This window comes from Gnatocerus cornutus, chromosome 7, assembly GCF_029298725.1.
Source record: "Gnatocerus cornutus isolate USDA-ARS CGAHR chromosome 7, icGnaCorn1.1, whole genome shotgun sequence".
Taxonomy (NCBI): domain Eukaryota; kingdom Metazoa; phylum Arthropoda; class Insecta; order Coleoptera; family Tenebrionidae; genus Gnatocerus; species Gnatocerus cornutus.
Window position 1 is genome coordinate 14,011,666 of NC_142239.1, and position 22,075 is coordinate 14,033,740.

General features: G+C 35.1%; 1 protein-coding gene across 2 annotated transcripts; it reads left to right on the forward strand.

Annotated features, from left to right (window-relative positions):
• Nucleotides 1–246: 246 nt before the first annotated feature.
• Nucleotides 247–20,313, forward strand: RunxA (RUNX family transcription factor Runt related A). Of its 2 annotated transcripts, none has more exons than XM_088040847.1 (5): nucleotides 247–759; nucleotides 5,707–5,820; nucleotides 15,744–15,863; nucleotides 16,938–17,150; nucleotides 19,320–20,313. In XM_088040847.1, exons 1-5 carry the CDS (start codon nucleotides 342–344, stop codon nucleotides 19,934–19,936), a joined length of 1,482 nt encoding a protein of 493 aa, XP_087896973.1. In that variant the 5' UTR covers nucleotides 247–341; the 3' UTR covers nucleotides 19,937–20,313. The 2 variants fall into 2 exon arrangements, with proteins under 2 accessions (XP_087896973.1, XP_087896974.1); XM_088040848.1 differs by having other exon boundaries at nucleotides 15,759–15,863.
• Nucleotides 20,314–22,075: the final 1,762 nt, after the last annotated feature.

The window sequence follows — 22,075 nt, forward strand, 5'->3', positions numbered from 1 at the left end:
AACAGATGAAGCGCCAGTTCCAACGCTCAGTCTCAACTCCGAAGCGCTCAGTGTGAGGGCCACGCGGCCAATTCGAGGGCCTTGGTGCTCAGTTCGAGGGCCGGCGGCGCTCAGTTTGAGGGCCGGAAGCGTTCACTTTGCCTACTTTCACGTGTGCGTGCGTGTGTGTTGTTCAGTCGCTGGACGGCCGCGACGCGCGACGCCGGCATGTAAAAGTGCGCCTCATTTTTCCACCCCTCCAAAAGTTTTCATTCAGAAAAAGTGTTGACATTACGTCATGTGTTGCTTAGCAACCGTCGGATGCGTGTCACGCGGCGCGTTTTTTTGACCATGGCTCGGTGATGTTCGGCGAGTGGAACCCCACGATGCACCTGACCGCCAACACTCAGACGGCCACGGGGACGGCGGCATCGCCGGAGGGAACCAGCGTCATCAACGATACCTACACGAAGATGACGTCGGACATCTTGGCCGAAAGAACTCTCAATGACTTCCTTTCGGAGCATCCAGGCGAGCTGATCCGGACGGGAAGTCCTCTGTTCGTTTGCACCGTCTTGCCGCCGCATTGGAGGTCCAACAAGACGTTACCGGTCGCTTTTAAAGTCGTGGCTTTAGGCGACATCGGCGACGGGACCGTGGTTACCGTCCGAGCGGGAAACGATGAGAATTATTGTGCGGAGTTGAGGAACTCCACGGCGGTTATGAAGAACCAAGTTGCCAAGTTCAACGATTTGAGGTTCGTCGGAAGAAGCGGAAGAGGTGAGTCGCTGGTGCCGTCGCGACAACCACACAAAATGTTCAATTTTGGTTTCACTTGCCACACTCACCGCTTTAAACGCGTCGGAATTCGTCCAACTCCACAAAAATCGGCATTTTAAACTGCATTGACCTCATTAGGTTAGTTATGCATTTTTTAACACTTTTGCCATTCAATTTTAAACATTCTTTTTTCGACGATTTGTTGTATGGACTGCTCTAATATTGACCAAACTTTTTTCTGGATACATCGACATTTCGCTTTCAGAGTGGGATTGTGCTGTGGCATATAATATGTAGATCGACGGGAAAATTCAGACACTAATAGACTTTTCTCGTCCAAACTATACAAAATAGCGAAACAATGCCTCTGCAATTGCAAAATAAACGACGATAAAATAAACTCCAAACTTATTATTAGAACTTTCAACAATTATGGAAGACGTTTTTGGATACAATTTTCATTAATCCCATCCTCCAGTTTAACTGAATTTTTTTATTAGCTAAATTATTTGATTGAACAGTCTTCAACTGAACAATGCTACATAATGCAAATCTGCTTTTCAAACTGACGCCTTCGTCTTCACCGTTCCTCGTCAAATATTAACCCAAACTCCAGATGTTTATCAGATAATTAGCCCAATCTACCTCCGGGTTAACCCTATTGACAAATCCGGAATTGGGGCAGTTGCCGGTAATGTCAACAGTTGGAAAAACGTCCGTTTTGCCTAATCCCTACTCAAACTTTATTTTTAAACGGAATCGTATCAGTCGAGTTGTCGGTTTAATTTCGTGACGAGAAATGAAAAGGGTGCCGTCAGACAAACAGCTCATTTTACGCCGGATTAACTTTTATAATCTGTTGACACTTTTCCGCGACAAGCTGGTTTTCCGCGAGGCGGGTTTTCCCATTTTTCAGCCATGCGCGGACTAAGTTTGATCCGACGGAGAAAACGCGAAGAGGATTTTCTTTGCGCTAGCGTTCAAGTCACCGGGAAGACGGACGAAATTCTGTGATAAAATGTCTTTTTCGCACTAAAGCGTGTGCTTTCCACAGGAAAATATCGATTAAATCGTTGGTTCAGTGGCACCGCAGAGTACAAAACGACGCAAAGTAGTTTGAAAATAAACAACTACCTTGAAATTGGAGGGCTTTTGGTGAAAAACGCCGGCGGAATCCATCAAAATCCATCAAGGTGCGCCCGCTAATTCTGGATTATCAGATGATTATTTCAAGTTGAGGGACGTTTCTCGTTAATTACTTCTCAGCGTCTCCAGATTGTGCGAATATCTCCCACGATATCTTCCAGTTTGTCAATGATTAATGGTCGAGGGAAAGGGAGATGTCGCGGTGATGGGGTAAAATCGATTCGTTTTGTGGAATTAAGCCGATCTAATCATCGGAGGGCACATTAAAATTGATAACAACACAAAGTGCATTAGTAAAACCAGATTAAACGAAAAGCTCCTGAAAAAGGAGCTTCTAACCGACAATGATCAAAATAAATATTGGAGAGAAACATACACAAAGCCGGCCAGTAATCCGGTCGACCAACAAGCGAGCCTAGTTCATTTCACCATGTAAAACGCAATCGATTATGTACACTTTTGGATTTATTCGGCGGACGGTTTAATGAGTTTCGTGGTGCGCCGTGCTACTGAATACAGGGGCGGAGAATTGGTTGGGGACAACCCGCAGAACGGCCCAGGGACTTTCCAGGACATTTTGGGGAGATGGTGTACACTTCAAAGAGGAATTATCTTAAAATTCAAGTTTGGTTTGCGAGCATGAGAACTTTGTTTGCTGTGGGATTATTTTGACGTGTTGGCACTACTGTTATATACCGAAACTGGCGCAGCCACCAACATCAAAAGTTATTCGATCCTAGAGAATTTTTCGTTTTTACACTGCTTTTTCATAAAATTTTTCGATTTTTTTGCTTTTGCTTTAATTCTTCGGATTCATCAGTACAATTTCTAAATCTTGGATGTTGCTTCGATTTTGTAATATTATTATTATTGTTAACTCTTTAGATTATTTGTTCGGATCTTCGGATATTATAAAGTCTTTAAAATCTTTCTATCATAACTTATTTTTTCGTATTTTTAACGGTTCTTAGGTATTTCAAGAAACTTTGAACTTTTTGCATTTTGTAAATTTGTTAGAGTTTAAGATGCTTCTTCTGTTGGAGAAGAGAGAGGTCATTTCTAGACCAAACTGGTTTCCTGAATCCGATCCTGAAGTCCGGATTGTTTAATTTTTTTAGTTTCAACTACACTATAGTTATTTGTTTCACTAGGCTGTAAAATGTTCTTTAGGAAATGCGAGGACTTCATTTTGCGATAATTTTCAATAGTAATAAGACCGGAAAATGTTTTTTTGGAAGTCTGAGTAAAAATGCGACTTTTTATTTTTTTACATCAACAAAATTTAAAGAATAAAAAAAAATCTGATCTAGTGACATTTACTCCTTAAGGTTGCTCTTCTAATAATTATTTTGGAAATAAAACATTCTAACCTCTTATGAAATACTTCAGCACACTCCTGTGTCAATTGATGACAGTGCGATACCAACCGATAAACAAACAATATATCTAGTTTTTTTTTGCAGGTCTAAGCCGCCAAACGTTTTTTTCTGGCCTATTTATATGTCTCCAAAAACGTTAAAAAAACGGCGGTCTAAAAACTACTTTTTCGGTCAACAAAATTAAAAAAAAAATAAAAATTCTGATCTAGTGACTTTTACTCTGCCAGATTGCTCGTCTAGCTACTATGTTACTTAGAAATAAACAATATATTCCTCTTCAGCAGACATCTGACTCTTGATAACAGTAGGATACCAACTGTTAAACAATAAAACTAACTTACTAGTTTCTTTCTTTTTTGGAGGCCTAGGCCGTCAAACGCCGTTTTCCGGCCTATTTACATGTCTCGAAAAACGTTAAAAATAGACGGCGGCCTAAAATGGTTATTTATTTTGACATCTAGTTTTATTTTAAAACGTCATTTATTTAGGGAAATTTGATTTTTTGGGAAATAGGTTGGTAGCTAATAGAACAACTAATTGAAGATTAATTTAATTTCAAATGTCAGATTTTTGTGCATTAGTAAATTTTTACTGTAACTTTACTTAATCAGTTTACTTTTATTATTTTTGAGGGTTATATGTCTTCACGACACACGTATTGACACAATTACACAACTAGAAAAACAAAAGCAACTATGTATTCTGAATGTTACGTTTGATTGCCTAAAGTCGATTTACAGAAGCTAATTATTAATTTCGACTTAAAATTTAACATAATGTTAAAACGACATGTGACTATTCAGATCAGATGCCAGCAATCGTCAAATTAGTTGGGAGATTAACTTAATTTCAATTAAATTATTTTGTAAACCGGCTCTTAGACTTTCAAAAATAACAGAGACGCACTAATTTTTAATTTCTTCTTTTTTTTTTTGAAAACATGCTATCATAAAATTCTTCGAAAATGTTCTGGAAAGCCAGTTAAATAAGCTTTACAACAACGTATAAAACGCATCGCTTTTTCTCAATTTTAATTAATAGATGGCTTTACAACCAAGTGTCAGTTTTGATGCGAAACGCAATTTGATAAATGTGAAAGTTCTTGTTTGACATTCCGCAGGAATCGCAAGAGCACCAATCACAGAGCCGCATGTTAAATTTGGCGCCTACAAACAATTCTCTGCACTAAAAATGAGGTTTAGTTTCAATGATATTTTATAAAAAGTTTGAAACATTTCTTTATATTCTTTGTCATGTAACTTCTAAATGACTAAAGACCATTTAAGAACTTTACATAAGTCGCATGAATTTTTCATTTTTTACATTAAATTCTTAAAAGTTTGATTTTTTTTGAATTTTTGTATGTTTTGGATTCTTTATACCGTGTGATCCATTAAATTTCTATGCTATTTTAGTTTCAAGAGATGTCAAATCTCTCAAATATTTAGTTTTTATACGTCAAAATTGCTAGAGTAATGTTAGCTCTTATATTTTGTTTTTCCCAAAGTCAACTGCGAATGGAAAAGATCACACCATAATCTCGTTTCTTTGTTAAATTATTTTTTGTTTTTTCTATATTTTCAGCTCCTTTGTGCTTCAAATTATCTGAATAAATTTTTATTAAACAGCAACTTTGTTTTCTGCAATGAAGCATTTAAATTAATATGAGACATTGTCGCTAAGTTAATTCTTTGTTATCAAAGACAAATATTTTAATACTTAATTGAAGTAGCATTGTTTGAATTTTTATTTCTAATAGAGACAAAGAACGTGGTATTTCGTCGGTGCCCCCTGGTAATCCGGTGAATAATATCTCCACGTTTCCGTCAAACCGGATAAAAAAAATCTCCGCTGTTATCGCATTCACGAACCGCTTAGTGGGTACCCTCGACGCGGGTTGTTAAATCCCTTTTTAAAAATGTTGCGGCTCGCGCGCCTCTGCCACCCTTTGCCGCACGCACCGATTGCGGCAGGTCGTATTCGTGTAGGTGAGCTTTCGGTGAAAAATGCACACTACTTGATGTGTTTAACCCGGCCATTAGGGTTTGTGTGATACCTCAAACACACCGCCATCCCGGCCAACTTTAAACGCATCGATTTTTCGCTAGCCGCCCCCAGTTTTTTTCTCACATTTCCATCCCGACGGAAAAATGACGAGACGTTCGCGTGCCAACAGGCGATGCACATAACAGTGCGGGTGTACCACAGGAGTGGAGTCGGTGAGAGCGTCACGCGATGCCGCCGCCGCCGCCGGCCGCCGGCTGGTACGAACCCGGGTCGCGGTCAGGTCCCCGGTTAGCCGCTTTTAAGCCGCCACCTCCGGCATTCGTGTAAGTGTTAACTAGCTCGGACCGCTGCCGCCGACACGCTACACCGCCTCCGAGGATTGTTGGGATCTTCTAATTCGATTTCGATTTTGCAGGGAAAAGCTTCACGCTCACCATCATGGTCTCGACGAGTCCGCCGCAAGTTGCTACGTATAACAAGGCCATCAAGGTTACGGTGGATGGGCCGAGGGAGCCGAGGTCGAAAACAAGTGAGTAGAGCGACCGGAGTTTTCCGGGGTGTGCAGGAACTTCCTCAAGGGTGACGGGATTGTTTGGGGTTAATATGAAGAGACGTGATTCGATTGACGGTGTTAGGAGGTATGCAAACACACGGGGAAACTTGCCGAAACAACTTACTCGGGTTTATCCCAGACAAACAAAATATTTATCGACAGACAAGAAGCTGCAAACTAAAAGAGTAAGTAAATTTAATACTCCGGGAGTCAGAATGCTACTGATTTATTGTCAGTCTCCTGATGATAAACAGCGTGCAAAATCACATCAGTTGTACCTGGTGCGACTTTAATTTCCCTGTTCTGAATATTTCATTCAAAACTAGGTATTAAACGATCGATTCTCTGTTGGTAACGTTATAAATCCATGCATTCAAGTCAAATATTAAGGTTGAACATGGCCGCAATTTGCAACTGAAACACGTAAATTACACCGAGTGAGCTAATTAATTGCTTGGACATCTCTGTACTGAACTGGTCGAAGTAAATAATTAGCAATGGCTAATCGAGAAGAAACATATTGAGCAACAATGTTGAACATGCTTAAAAATATTCCAGTTACAGCGATTTTACTAATTAAATATTTGTGTTAATTAAATACAGTTATTTATTTAGTGTAGTTATACATGAGAGAAGGTGACGACGACAATACAGATAGCAAATTCAAAAACAATTTTTTATTTATTTTGTTTTGAAAAACTTGTTTTCGTGTGCATGTGCCTGTTTTCTCTTAATTTCGGAGATATCGAGTTTTATACATTTTAGAACAAAAAATTCTCTAAACTTAAAATCCTTCTAACTCAGTTATTTGTGGACCTACGTTAAAGGATAAATGTGATTTAGATTTTACGTGAAATTCTGCATAAAGTGAGCATCAATAATTTACAATTCTTCCGTAAACAAGCGAAATATCGACCAAATTAGAAATAAAAACCGTAATATAATCTACTTTCTAATTTGAAAAAAAAAAATAAAATTAGAATTCGAATTTATTAGACCGGATTCTAAGTTTAAAAATTTCTAGAAAATCGATTTAATAAATCGTATCTTTTTATCTGTCGTAATTCCAGAAATATGGAGCAATGATATTTTAAAATTTAGACTCTCTGGCGGCTACCTGAAATTTTAAACGCTTTTAATTCGTAACTTGTTGTTATTCGGCGTAAATATTTGCGTGAAATGAGTCACTACAATATAAATTCTTTAAAAATAAACTAGATATCAACCTAAATTGATTTTAAAAGAATGTTTTGGGGCTCATTTTCAAGAAGCTTTTTTGGAGCAAAAACGACTTTTACATCAATCGAAAAAGCAGCTTGAGGTCTATCAACTGACCAAATCTCAGATCGTTAGAGCACGTAGTTTACGTGAGACAATCAAAAATCTAAAAATTTAAAATTCGCGACATTTTTCGACTATTGAATTTTAAACTTGTGAGAGCGGATTCTAAACAAAAAAAGCGCAAGAAAAACGATGGTGAAGACCGTAGCTTCGGAGATATTAAGCTTTTAAATTTTAAAATATTCGCAATTTTAATTGCTTCTAACTTAGTTGCAAACCTATATTAAAAATTTGCACTTTTAAAGAATCTGCGTAAAATGAGCCATAAGAATTAAAATTTGCTCCGAAAAGAACTGTACCATCTGTACTATATACAGGGTCCGGCAATACTTGAGTCCACCCCCAAAATCGTCTTTCATTTTAAAGACAAAATTTTGAAAATTTGCATACGCTCATAGTTGACAAAGCTGTAGAAGCTGAAAATTTGTTTTTTTATCACTGATAGTTTTGGCGTCGCGACGTCTTAATAATCTAATTTTTAGCTAATTGTGAGGCTTTGTGATATCAACCCCTAATTTAATTTTTTTTCAATATAAATGTATTAAAAATATCTCAGTTGTTATTTTAGATACAATGCAAATTGTCTTCAAAATTTGAGAACAAAATGCTGTTTTATCAAGTTAGTTTCCAATTTCATTACGTCAAAATTGGGAAGTACGTTTACACCCATCTGTCAACATCTTGTGCTACAAATGACATCTATCCTTAAGTTTGCTTTAGATTGTAACAAAAGTCTTACTTGGTGAAATTGTCGCTTTGTCGATGTTAATTACCGATTTTTGGTGTCCATAAAGCGCAACACGCCTGTTTTAACCAAAATTGACCTTCATAAGAGCGAATGAAATGTCTTGTGAAATTTTGGTGTAAACATAGTTTGCCACTGCGCTGTCATAATTTTGAAAACTAACTTGATAAAACAGCGTTTTTATCGCAAATTTTGAACACAATTTGCATTAGATTTGATAAAAAACGAATTTTTGCGTTAGCTTCTAGAGCTTTGTCAACTATGAGCGTATGCAAATTTTCAAAATTGTAACTTTAAAATTAAAGACGATTTTGGGGGTGGACACAAGTGTTGCCGGACCCTGCATTTGCATAAATTTATTTATTTTTTCCAAAAATTAAATTTTTGTTTTTTGGGAAATGTAACAACAAATTCTTAATAAACAAAATAGGAGAAAAGCGATGGCATAAACCACATCTCTCTATTTGTAGTAGTTTCCAAGACATGGTGCAACGATTTTGCCGGTCCTATAAATTTTGGCTCTTTGGAGACTGTACTTTCAATAGGTTAAATCTCAGTTATTTGTGGAAGTACGGGAAATGATAGAACAGTTTTGGAATCGGCGGAAAATTCTGCGTTAAATGAGCACTAATAACTTGTTTGCTTCTCCAATAAGCAAAATATTGACAGAAATCTGTTTTCAGGAGATCATTTGGGGATGATTTTCAAGAATTTTTTTTGGGCGAAAACAAAATTTAATACATTAAGTTATCTATCAATCGAAAGAGCAGCTCGAGATCTAACAATTGGCCAAATCTCAGAGCAGTGGGTCAACTAGTTTACGAGTGATGGTCAAAAAATAACAAAAAATTAAGAATTTTTATCGTTTGAGGAAAATTTTAGTTTTCAGAATCGACCATCGAATTTTGAACATTTGAAAGCGAATTATGGCGAATTCTAAACAAAAAACACGAGAAAAACGATGGCGTAGGCCGTTTCTCGTGGTTCGCGAGATATATTTAAATGCACTAACCAAAACTTCAATTAGCCAACTTTCAGTTATTTGTTGTCGCATGCCCAGATTTGGAATCTGCGTAAAATTCTGCGTAAAATGAGCTCACATATAACTTAAATTTGTTCCGAAAATAAGCGAGAAATCGACCGAAGTAGATCTTAGGTAGTAAAGTTACGGGTTTTAATTAAAATTTTGAAATTTTTGTATTTGTTTCTTGAAAAAATTATTGCATGAATTTAATAAAAATTTGTAGAAATATTTTAAATATTTTTTTTAAATGGGTAAAGTTTTCTTAAAATTTTTCTAAAAGGTTTCTTGTTTTAATACATAGCTATATTAAAATGAAACGTCTAAGGCGGCTATGGCTTCGACTTTTTTAAATTAAATAGATTATATAATGCATTCACGATCTTTTTAGACCAGAGTAGGCCATGTTTTTTTTTCTTTTTGTTGGCTACAATGACTGACAGAGGTAGTTTTTTTACTGTCACATCTGACATGTGTCTTTCATGCATGCAAGTTTGCCACTTTTCTGATACCGGAAAAATCGTGTGTTTCCTTTTAATCGTGAAAGTAACAGTTTAAAGGCATTATCTTCAAAATATTGCAATGAAATGCCTAAAGTGATTTCGTTTTCGAACAAAAAATGTGCTATTTGCAGTTTCAAAAAGATCGGCTTGATTTAAGACTGGAACAAACGATCTGAGGTGTTACAAATAAATTCTTTGTAAGGTACAAAGTCCCATAGACGTTTGTTTTCAAAATATTTTTAGGTGCGGCGTGCAACCGTTTCCAATGTTCTGGACACCAAAGATGAAAAGTTTTGGCTGATAAGCGGCAACAATTAGAATTTTATGCCGAGAAAACAACACTTTTCAAAATTATTAAGTCAATGAGTTACAAACACAGAGAAGTGAACGATCACGACACTTTATCTAAACAAAAACAATTTAAATTCTAAATTGCTGCACTTTTTAGTTAACGAAATTCGCCAAAGTTTGCTTTTAGTGTGAGATTCCATAACATAAAACCCTGGGTCAAATGCTAATTCGATCAAATAAACTTTTTTAAGGTTTTATGACTAGAATCAAGACCTGGCAGAAGAGCTTCTTGAGAATGGTAAACTTTTTGCCATTGGAATATACCAGCAGTAATGTCTTCCATTATGATTAATATTATTTGTTGAAAAATAATTTCAAAATTTTAGATAAAAATTCAATAAAATTATCAAGTTCTGAATGTTCGGTTCAAACTGGCAACAGAGGAAAGGTTTCAGACTCAATTCATAACCAAAAAAAGGTGACAACTCCAATCGACAGAACAAATGTCAATCATTTTCAGGAAACTTTAGCTCAGAAAGGTTGACTACCAACCAAGTTACTAGATTTCCATGGCTTGCCGCGGTCTAAAAAGATCGTGAATGCATTATAGCAACTAGAGCTTTAAATTATAAAGTTATGGAATGTGATTTGAATCTATAGAAAGACCTAGAAATCTAAATTTCAAAAAATAGTTATTTGTTTCACTAGGCTAGAAAATGGTCATTTGGAAATGCAAGGAAAGTATTGAAATCCGAGCCCGGAGGGCGAGGATTTCAATTTCCGAGCATTTCCAAAACATTTTCTAGCCGTGTCAAACACGAAATTTTGTGCGCCGACAATTATTAATAGTTATTTATTTTGACTTTGGTTTGAATTTGAAACGTCATTTTCTCATTTAGGGGAATTTATCAGCTGGGAAATAGGTTGGTGGTAGCACTCCATTCAAATCAAACGATTGCAGATTAATTTAAATTCAAATGTGTTTCAGCAAATTTTTGTGGTATCTTTACTTAATTAATTTACCTTTATTATTTTCGAAGGTCATTGGCCTCCAAATTGGCACACAAATTGACACAATTGGCATTTATGCAGCGCTGCCAACTTGCAAAATAAAACCAACTATTCGAAATGTCACGTTTGACTGCCTAGACATTCAAAAGGTGATTTTCTTGCCGCAAATGAGTATCACAAATCTCATGAAAAATGACGGAGGCGCACAAAAATCTTTTCTAAAAGTTTGTAAATCAATAGAGTTGATAGTTCTGGCTGCGGATTTAGCGTTGTTGCAGGATTGGAAGGATTTGAGTTAGATATCATTGCCAAATCTTATCACGACGTAAAGTGAGAGTTCTAAATTTTTTACCAATTGTTGCTAATTGGGAACCTCAATTTGCAGGATTTTTCCGAAATAGTTTTTCCGTGTCAACGCCATAAATGTCCATCTCTCTCGTAAAGTCTTTTTAAACAGTCTCCAACCGACTTTGCAACCCAGACCACACATTTCCTCGTGTCGAAAATTGAATTCCTGCAGTTTTTGCGAACACCACCGGTAGTGCATCCCACGGAGTCTATTGTAATGATCTTGAATTGATGTAAATGAAGTATCCTCAGCAGGATAGTTGGAAAAGGGTCCGAACGCGCTCAGATGAGCTGGTTCTAATTAATTAATCAACCAATTCAATTCATTAATTCAGTTCTAGAGCTCTTGCGAATTTAGGCAAATTCTACGTGATGAATATTCACTCGGTTTCAACTCGAACCTTTGTTTTTTCTAATCCCTACAAAGTTGAGAGAATAATCGCAGTTTTTATCTTCAGCTTGGAAAATATTTAATGAAGAAGTTCGGCTGTTTTTCTACTAGTGAAATACTAACAAAATGTTTTATTACATCCCTGGAACTGTGTGTAATGGATTTTATAGAACATCAAGCCATTGTTGCGGCTTTCATAATAGTGAATAACGTGGGCAACAAATCCGTTGTTTATTTATTATTTTATTATTCGAATCATTAAAAATTTAGACTACAATTTTAATGAACGTTGTTGTAAACTCTATTTTAATGTTATTGACAATATGTTTGTAAATATTTAAACAAGAGAATTTGTTGTGTACCATTCATATTATTTGCTTTGCTGGAAAAAGTAGTCACAGCGTGATATTTGCATGTAAAACCTCAAAAAAGACACGCACTGGTTGAATTAAGCGCAATATTTCACTCGTTTTAGCCCCGTTAGACAAAACAGGGAGTTATTTAAGGTAAAGAATGTCGGAGTAAATAAGACGGTGGCGCGTGGGGAAGACAAATCTCCGAAGCAACAGGTGAAAAAAGTCCAAGAATCTGTGCTATAATTAAAGTTTTTCTCCTCTTGCAGCGAAAACCTTTCAGAGGGGTCGCAAGTGTCTCGTTTCTCACCCCGAACCGCCAATCTAATACATGTCAGTAGGAAAGTGTCCAGCTGTCGCGGAGATCTCGTCCCTGTCCTGCTACACTACGTCACCTCCCGCTGATACCAACTGCTGCAGACGTTAATTAATATATACTCGCAGGAAATGTAATTATTTCCTGCGAAACGTTTCCTGCCGTAATTATTTTACATGGTTGATTATGTGTCGCAGCTATTGTGTAATTTTAATGCTGTTTATTACGGGGGGGCTCTGATTAAAGCCGAATATTCTGCCGCTGACAGAACGCCGGTAACTAGGGGGCGGCGGGTGGCCGAGGCTGGGCCACCAGCGGCGGGGCGCGATAAAAATTATTATGGTATGATGGTTGTTGCCAACGTAAACACCGTAAAATTGAGGAGCAGCCGGAACGGGCTTTTGTGGATACATTTCAAAGACGATGCCGACGCAGGATAGCGTTCTTAATTGCGTTTTAAAGGCGTAAAAATATTAGCTGCCTGCATGCTTCTTCACACTCGACGTCGCGGCGCTGTTAAAACGCAAAGGGGTGGAGACAATGAACCGACCTACCACAGAATTAAAAAAAATGTTATGTGATAAGCGCGGGTGGTTGCAACTTGTCGCGGCAAATGTCGGCAGGCGGGAACTGTTTTCAAATAAACAGTTTGGGAGATAAAGAGATTTAACTGAAGCTTAACTGATTTCTCATACGAATTTCAATAAATTCTGTTCACTTTTACGACAGGCACTCGTATAAATATCCAGCTGATGCTGAAGCCATGTGTGAATGAATAAGCATTATGCAAGAAGATGGGAAAATCAAACAAGGTTTACGTCTCAGTCGCTATTGAGTATGTCGGAATATAAATGTATGAGGGGAGCATTTGGAAGTGTGGGTTGTGATAATCGGGAAAACTCGCTTATTTTCCAGGGAAAGTAAGATGTAGGATTTGTTTACTTGAAGAGATTAATTACCACAGAGTGGAAAATTGCATCATCCTATTATTGCAAGAAGCTTTACAGAGGGAGATTCCAGCTGAATTTCGTTTATGGGATTTGCAATGTAAATTTAGAACAAAATATCTCGAGAATCAAGTGTTTTCTTTTAATGAAAGCTGTGAAAAAAGTGTTATTGTTAAGTTTTTATCAAATTAAATTAAAAAAATTTGAAACTAAATAAAAAAATATATCTTTTTATTTTTTCCGGATTTTTTTGTGCTTTATATCTCCGGAACTACAACAGATAGAAAGATGCGGTTTTTGTCATCGTTTTTTTGGCACTGTTTTTGTTACAAATCCGGTCTTACTAAATTATTTATAATGTGAAAATTATATTTTTTTAATTTAAAATGCATATCAATTCCCATCAACAATTTTTCTGGAATTTCGGTGGTTTACATCTTTGGAATTATGACAGATAGAAATACATACATATTGTTATTTTCGTCATCGTTTTTCTCATATTATTTTTGCTAAAAATCCGGTCTTACATAATTATCCATAATTCCGAAAGTTAATTCTTTTCAATTTCTTATGTAAATCTACACTCACGTTCAAAAATTTTGCATTCTCTTATAAGACTATGATAAATATTAACATTTGAATATGAACATAACCGCACTTTACACTTCATTCAAAAGAAAAGTTTACAAAGCTCAAATCAAATTTTATAAATTTTCTACTTTTTGTTCTAAAGTTTTGTACCTTGGCACAGTTAATAAACACTTTAGAAATAGTTACCTGACCAAATTTCACAGTCATAACTTAAAAACTACCAAAGATACAAATTTTAATGAAAAAAAGTTAAAAAATTATTAGTTCGCTCTAAAATAAAATTTTCTAAAATTTTCTAAAATTTTTATTTTTTGTTCTTAAACTGTGTACTTTGGCATAGTTAATAAGCACCACTTTAGAAATAGTTATCTCGCCAAATTTCATAGTCATAACTTAAAAACTAGCAAAGATGCGAATTATAATAAAAAAAAGTTTAAAATTCTTGATTCTAAAATAAAATTTTCTAAAATTTCTATTTCTTGTTCTACAATTTTGTATTTTAGCCCAGTAAATAAACACTTTAAAAATAATAATTTTGTTAAATTTCTTTGCAATAACTTAAAAATTAACAAAGGTACGAATTTTAATAAACAAATGTTAAAAATTGTTAGCTCGTTCTAAAATAAAATTTTCTAAAATCTCTATTTCTTGTTGTACAATTTTGTACTTTGGCATAGTTAAGAAGCACTCTAGAAATAATTAGGTCGTCAAATTTTATAGTCATTACTTAAAAACTAACAAAGATGCAAATTTTAATAAAAAAAGTTTAAAAGTCTTGATTCGTTCTAAAATAAAATTTTCTAAAATGTTTATTTCTTGTTTTAAAATTTTGTACTTTAGCATAGTTAATAACCACTTTTTTATTTATAGTGTAAATCGGTGGATATATTTTTCGGATTTTTTAGAATTGCTCGGAAATATTGAGAATTTTTAAATACATAACTAGATATAATTTAATAAATAGCCTAGAATATTCAAAAGTTAGAATTTTATATTAACTATTAAAACAAAACGAAAATTTACCATGATACTTCAGAATGCGTAAAATCCTCTAAAGAATTCTTCAGAATATTTTGACATTTGTGTTTCATTTTCAAATTATCTTGATTTTATTAAAATTCTCTAATTTTCTTATTTGAGAATTTTTTTAATATTATGTATGCCAAAATTTGTTATATTTACGTCTTTATAAATTTTTCTTTCAAATTTTATATTACTCGTAAGTCTAAGATTTTACGATATCTTTTGGAATTCTCAAAAGGATTACTTAAGATTCCTTTCTATTCTGAAAAGTTTAGAATGCTATAGATTTAGGATCTTTAAGGACAATTTAGAATGGCTAGAGCTCCTACAAGATTTCACAGGATATTTAGGACTTCCAAGGATTTTTTAGAATGCTCCAAAAATATGAAGACTTCTTTCAAAATCTCTAAAATTTTACGTAGTTTTGTGAGATTTTTCTGGAATTACATGTAAGTATCAAATTATTGCCCCAATTCCCTTCGTATCTGTTTGAAGCTCAACAAACCATTTGATAGATAGTAAACAGTTTAGAATTTGCAGTTGGATGTTAAAAAAACTTTTTAAGAACAATATTTGAAATTTAAATAAGACCAAAACAATGTAGCAAAAATGCCGGTGAAAAGAGAACATGATATTCCAACAGGACAACTAATCCTATGTACGTGTTTAGAAGGGCCTCTTGGTATGTACACGCGATCCCGCTCCAAGTGTATCCTTTTAAGGTTGAAGCGAACTAATATTGCAGCAAGTTTGTAGCAATTCAGAACAAACTGGCACAAAGTTTTGCCAAGTTGCTATCTGGCGTACAAGTCTTGCGGTTTCTTAATGCTCTACACGACGGCTGCTGCCAGGAGCTCTATGATTTATACTGCATTCTATTTTAGCCCCTCAAAAAAAATCGACATTTATTTTTTTTTAAGTTTACAGAACACGCTCTGGAGGAAGAGAAGAATTTTTCTATTGCAGTCTAAATGTACCCTTCAAACTTAGAGCAGGACAGTACTCAGTTTTAATATAGTGCTTTCTCTTTTAGGGCAGCAGCAGCAATTTCATTTCGCTTTCGGCCAACGGCCCTTTCCTTTCGCCGCATCGGATCCTTTGTCGGGCTTCCGGATGCCGCCAATTGGAAACTGCAACAGTAAGTTGAGGGATTTATTAGTTTTTGCTTAAATAAATAAAAAAACAAACGAATTAACTTCACGAATGCGGCTCCGCGCTAAATACTTTACATTCAAATCATTTAGTTTGTTTGCATTTCTGTTTACAGCTGTAATGAATGAGTTTTTGTTTTCATTCGAAGTGCCTTTCCCTGTGGAATAATAAAAGGGGTGGCCGGAAATGAGATTGTAAGATTTAGTGGATTTTGTTTAGCGGCCACCCCCGCGTTTCCGAATTATAATTAAAAACAATTAGGAAAAAAACGCAACGGTATAATTTAATTACGGCGCGGAATTTTTCCAGACGGCTGGGTGGTCACGTGATCGCCGATATGCAACGCTCACTTGATAATAAAGCTCGTGCTTTGGTATATTGAGAAGGGAAATTTCAATCTGTCAATCAACAATTAGAAAAAAGACTGTAAACTTTGTGTTGGTAGCACGTCTGTTTTTCCAGGCCAGTGCTGCCAACTGGTTAAATTAGTGGAAAATATTTATGTACTTTAATCAAAGTTGTATTCAGCGATTTGTCAATTGTCAGAAAATTCGATTCTCACGTCAAAAAATAAATTGGTATGTTAATATATTTTATCTAGTGTGCAGTATCGATGTCGAGTGTACTTTGTTCATGTGAGTAATATAGTTGATGACCATATCGACCGTGCCACCCGCAGCTCTGTCATTCTCCACCAGACCTATCGTTTTTATAAAACCTATCAAACCTGTGTTTTGTCCGCATGTTATTGAATCCATTCGAGGCCACAAAAACGAATTAATCGCTTTTTGCTTTACTTTTCAAATCGTTTGTTTTGTTAACGTTATTGGAATACTCGCAAATTATTGACAAATATTCAGTTCTGCGTGCTGTTTATGGCTGACAATACTGCACATAAAACGGGCATTGCGTTTCATCAAGTGTGTCGGTGTCATTGTTTGCCGTCACATGACCCAGAAATTACAGCCAGATGTAGGTATTTAATTCTATTATTGGCTCTTACCATTTGATGTTATCCAACATTTGCAAACCAGTAATTGAAATCATTCGCATTTTTTAGATATGCCCCAATTCGGATTAAGCAGTACCAATTCGCACTGGGGTTACGGAGCAGCAGGGGCGTACTCTCCCTATTTCACCCCCAGCACGTTGGGATCGTGTGCGGCGCCCACCGCATCGCAATTTAATACTCCGGCTCTGGGGTTTTCGGGGAGCACTCCGGACCAGTCTTCGACACAAGACGCCTTCGGTTCAACGTCCAACGTCAGCTCATGTGAGTATGTTGAGCAAATGGCAAGCGAAATGTGAAAAATGTGTAGACACATTTTGCTCGTAAAATTAGGAATAATAAAAGTTTGCGTGTTTAATTCCACTTTTGAATGCTTGCCAACTATAATATTTTAATTGAGTGAAATATGCTTTATTCGTTCTTGTAATATTTTTCTGGAAAGGCTCCAAGGTAGTAAAAGCGAGCGGCTGGACTTACTCTAAAAGAATGTTTTTCTTATTGCTCTACTTACACAACAAAGAGAATTTTTAGAAAATTTTTGTTTTAGCACAAAGCAAAAATTTATATCGTGTCGTAAATAACTTGGGCAATTTTTATTCCAACACAATGAAATTTGGAGGACTTACTAGTTTACAACTGTTCTTTACGTGTGCTAAATTTTAACATTTTAAAGCAAGAAAAAAAATTTTTAGAAATTTTTAATTTCGCACAAACCAAAAGTCCACCGTGTCGCATAAAAATTCACAACTTGGACAATTTTAATTCTAAAACAATGAAATTTGTAGAAGTTACTATTTGAGATGTGTTTCTTACGTGTGCGAAATTTCTAAAATTTTTCGTTAGCAAGAAGATTTTTTAGAAATTTTCAATTTTGTACCAACCAAAAATTTTCACTGTGTCGCATACAAATTCTTTACTTGGGCTATTTTAATTCTAAAATAATAAAATTTGGAGTAGTTATTGTTTGAGCTGTGTTTCTTATGTGTGTCAAGTTTTAAAATTTTAAAGCAACAAAAATTTTTTTTAGAAATTTTCAATTTCGCACAAATCAAAAATTTACACCGTGTCGTATAAAAATTCGTAACTTGGACAGTTTTAGGTTTCAAACAATAAAAATAGGGAACGTTACTACTTTAGATTTGTTTCTTACGTTACGTTCTTAGCAAGAAAGAAAAATTTTGGAAATTTTCAATTTTGCACGAACTAAAAATTTACACTGGGTCGTATAAAAATTCGTAACTTGAGCAGTTTTAATTGTAAAACAATGAAATTTAGCAAAGTTAATATTTTGAATATGTTTCTTAAGTGCTAAATTTCAAAATTTTAGAGCAACAAGGAAAATTTTTATAATTTTTTTTTTTAGCAGAAACCGTGTCGTATAAAAATTCGTAACTTTTGCAGTTTTAAGTCTTAAATAATGAAAATTGAGAAAGCTATTATTTTAGATTTGTTTCTCACGTGTGTAAAATTTTTAAAATTTTAGAACAACGAAGAAAAATTTTAGAAATTTTCAATTTTGCACGAACGAAAAATTTACACCGGGTCGTATAAAAATTCATAACTTGGGCAGTTGTAATTCTAAAACAATCAAATTCAGAGGAGTAACTACTTTAGATCTGTTTCTTACGTGTCTTTAATTTGAAAATTTTAGAGCAACAAAGAAAACTTTTCAAAATTTTTATTTTTGCAGAAATCAAAAATTTCTACCGTGTCGTATAAAAATTCGTAACTTAGAAAATTTTAATTCTTAAAGAATGAAATTTAGAGGAGTTACTACTTTAGATTTGTTTCTTACATGTTCTAAATTTCAAAATTTTAGAGCAACGAAGAAAAATTTTAAAAATTTTTAATTTAGCACAAATAAAAAATTTACACTGTGTGTTATAAAAATTATCTGTGCTTATGTTATACCTTAAATATATTTTTTTGACTATTCATAAATTAATATTTCTCAGTTTTACTGGTTGATTGTTAAAAAGGCTTTAGCGAGGCAACAAAAGCATAAATAAACACCTTCAAAGTTGAGGCTTCGAAAAGTCCGGATTTTCAAAAAAGACATTTTTTGCAGTTTGGCAAGCACCCCAAAAATTTTAAAAATACGTTTCGTGTAAGATCAATACAAATTGGCATAAAATGTATTCTACAAACAAACAAGTTATAGGCATTAATAGATTTTAGGAATAAAATTTGGAGGTAATTTTCAAGATTTTTTTTGACATACAAACGGTTTTAAATGAATTTCTACTTTATATCAGTTGATAGAGTACCTCAAAATCTTTAAATGGACCGAATTTAACATGCATAGGCCGAGTATTTTAGAAAATACATGTAAAACACTAAAAACTAACATTGTTTTTCTATTTTTGTTTTACTACACTTTATTTAAATTTAGCACTGTTCAATATTTTCGTAACTTTTTTTGTATTTTTTTAGTAATCCCCGACTCCTCGGCGACGGACCTCGACCAGCACCTCGGCCTTGTCTCTTCCCAGAACCACACGAATCACTCTCAAACTACCAGTCACACCTCTTCTCTCCTAGTACCTCGATACTCTTCCAACCATACAGATTTCTCCCTGTCCGGTCCTCGTTCTCTCTCCGATAACTCCAGCGCTGCTGAAAGCCCCGTCCAAGAAGATATCCTCACGACTCAAAGCACACTTGGAGTAAACCACAACAATACAAATTTCCCTCTTCATCAAAACATGACCTCGTCATCGTACGCGACCAGCAACTGTAACAACTCCCTCTATCCCGTGTTGCCTGCAAGTCTTCTCTACTCGCAACTTTACTCAGCAGCGAATCAGAGTCATAATTTCCATTCGCTCCACTCGCACACGACTCAAGGTCATAATGACCTGCAGAGTGTCATGGATCAGTTGAGTACGACGAATCAAAGACAGATGAACGGGAGTACGGATTTGTTGTTAAGTAATAACGGGACGTGTGCGGCGGCGGCGGCGAGACAAGAAGACGGGAGATTGACGAGTAATGGGGGGCAGCGGGGGCCGGGACAAAGTAGTGATGCGGTGGTGTGGCGGCCGTATTGAGTGATTTATAAACTGTTGTGATTTTTGTGCAATATGACTAAGGCGGAGTGTCGTGGAGGCGGCTCCGCCGCCAAGATACGTTCCTCCCGTGTTATTTATGATGTGCAATCGATAAGTCTAGGCTAAGACCCTGTTGTATATCTAACAGTGTATAAGTTAGGACATGTCATGTACAGAGAAAGCCACATGTTTGCTCGACTGACGTCGACTAATCGTGGCCGTTATAGCTTTAAGCTTGTAAAACTACCGTGTACAATATGCTTTAGTCCCTGTATAAAAAGTGAGTTATGAAAATTCAGCCATTATAATACCTGTTATGTAACGGTTTCTGTTGGAAATGTAAAATAAACAACAACGATAAATAAATATTCAAAGAATGTAGTCTGTTTCATTTCAACATCCTTTAAACTTAAAACTATGCATTAAAATTGTTACATAAATACTTTAGATGATTTGCTGGAAATTTCGAGAATTTCTCTTAGCTCGGCCTGAGTTTCACGATAAAAACAAAGTGAAACAGCACCGAGATCCTTTTAACAAATAATGCCGTGGAACTTTTACTGAAATTGACCGCTTGTGGCGAAAAGTAGAGAAGGGACAATGGAACTCAAAGCAAAAACAAAAAATAAAGGAATGCTGAGGGCAACGCGACGGCACAACCCCTTCAAATCCTGACGCGTTTTGAGTAAATGCCGTTCGAGCCCGCAACAAATTACTTGCATAGAAACTGTAGATGTTGCCTTTGATGCCTTCTTACACATTCTCACAACAAAAAAAAAAAACGAGAAATATTTAAAACTTTGGGGAGAGACCGCAGTGTCAATCAGAAAAAAAAAGCAGGTCATCGTAATTAAGTAAAAGAGGAAACTGTTTTCATGGAGGAGCCAGCATGGTAAGTGTACACCATGATATAAAGATATATGATACTCAGGCAACCCGAACGCGTCCAGCTCGCGCAGTGACGTCACTCGGAGAGTAGCAGTTGTAAGAATTGCCATTGTACGGTGCTTAAAAGCAGGAATAAAAGCGTTATATTCGTGTGATTAAATAATATTATTAAAAACAATGTTTAACGCAACATCGATTTAATTAAAGAACAATTCAAAATTCGTTTTTCATTGTAAGGCTGAATAAAGGCAGTTTAAACAAGTAATTGTCGCTTGTGAATATTTTGTTGAAATGAGGTAATACTTTATTAAGCATTCATCAGAATCAAAATCATTCAAAAGAACTAATCAGGGGTGTGATTTTTTTCAGTATGTAGAAAAAAAATATTTTGGTTTTGGATTAATTATGGTATTTTTTGCATCTCCTCAAAAGCATAATGCGAAAAAAATTTCAAATTAAAATTGTCAACTTAACATGTCATACTCCTTTTAATCTGCAGAAATTGGTAAGCCATGCTGTACTTCTTTACCCTCATTTCAAAGATCATAAAAAATCAATAAATTAAATTTGAAAAAAGTTTTATCAAGTCAGAAAAAATAAATCAGAAGCTACAAAACAAACTTAATTGAAAATTAATTAATAATTTTCACAAATTTCTTTTTCCTTTTTATCTTATCTCTTCTTTCTTTTAAAACTGAATTTAGTTTTTTAATTCTAAAATATTTTCTTAAGTTTGTCATTTTCGCTTTTAAGTAAATCTACTTTTGCTGTCAAGTCATTTTCGAAGTCTGTGTTCACGCTATCGAAACAAAAAGTAAAGTTTATCTGATTATTTGACAACACGCCAAAACATGCAAACACAAAAATGATTTCTAAAAAAAAAGATTTTCCTTGTTAAGTAAAAGTGTTAATTTTGAAGTTAAAGGCACATTGTTAACAAACGTTACCGTCGTGTTATGGTCGATCTTAAGTTCCCTATAAAAATTTGATTAAAGTAAACAGAAAAAACAATAAAGAATACAACCATAGAAGAATTGTTTGATTAATTACGACAAATAAGGGCCTCATATTTTGCATAAATGAAAAGAAATTAAAGTAATGTAAGAAAATTATCTGCGATGAGTTACCGACGTACTCCGCTTCAATTATGTTTTTCACAAATTTGACTTGATCTTTTTTGCACGCTCTTTCTTGGTTTGCGTGATTTTCCTTTGAGAAAAAATAAAGAACAGCTTCGTCTTTTAATTTTCT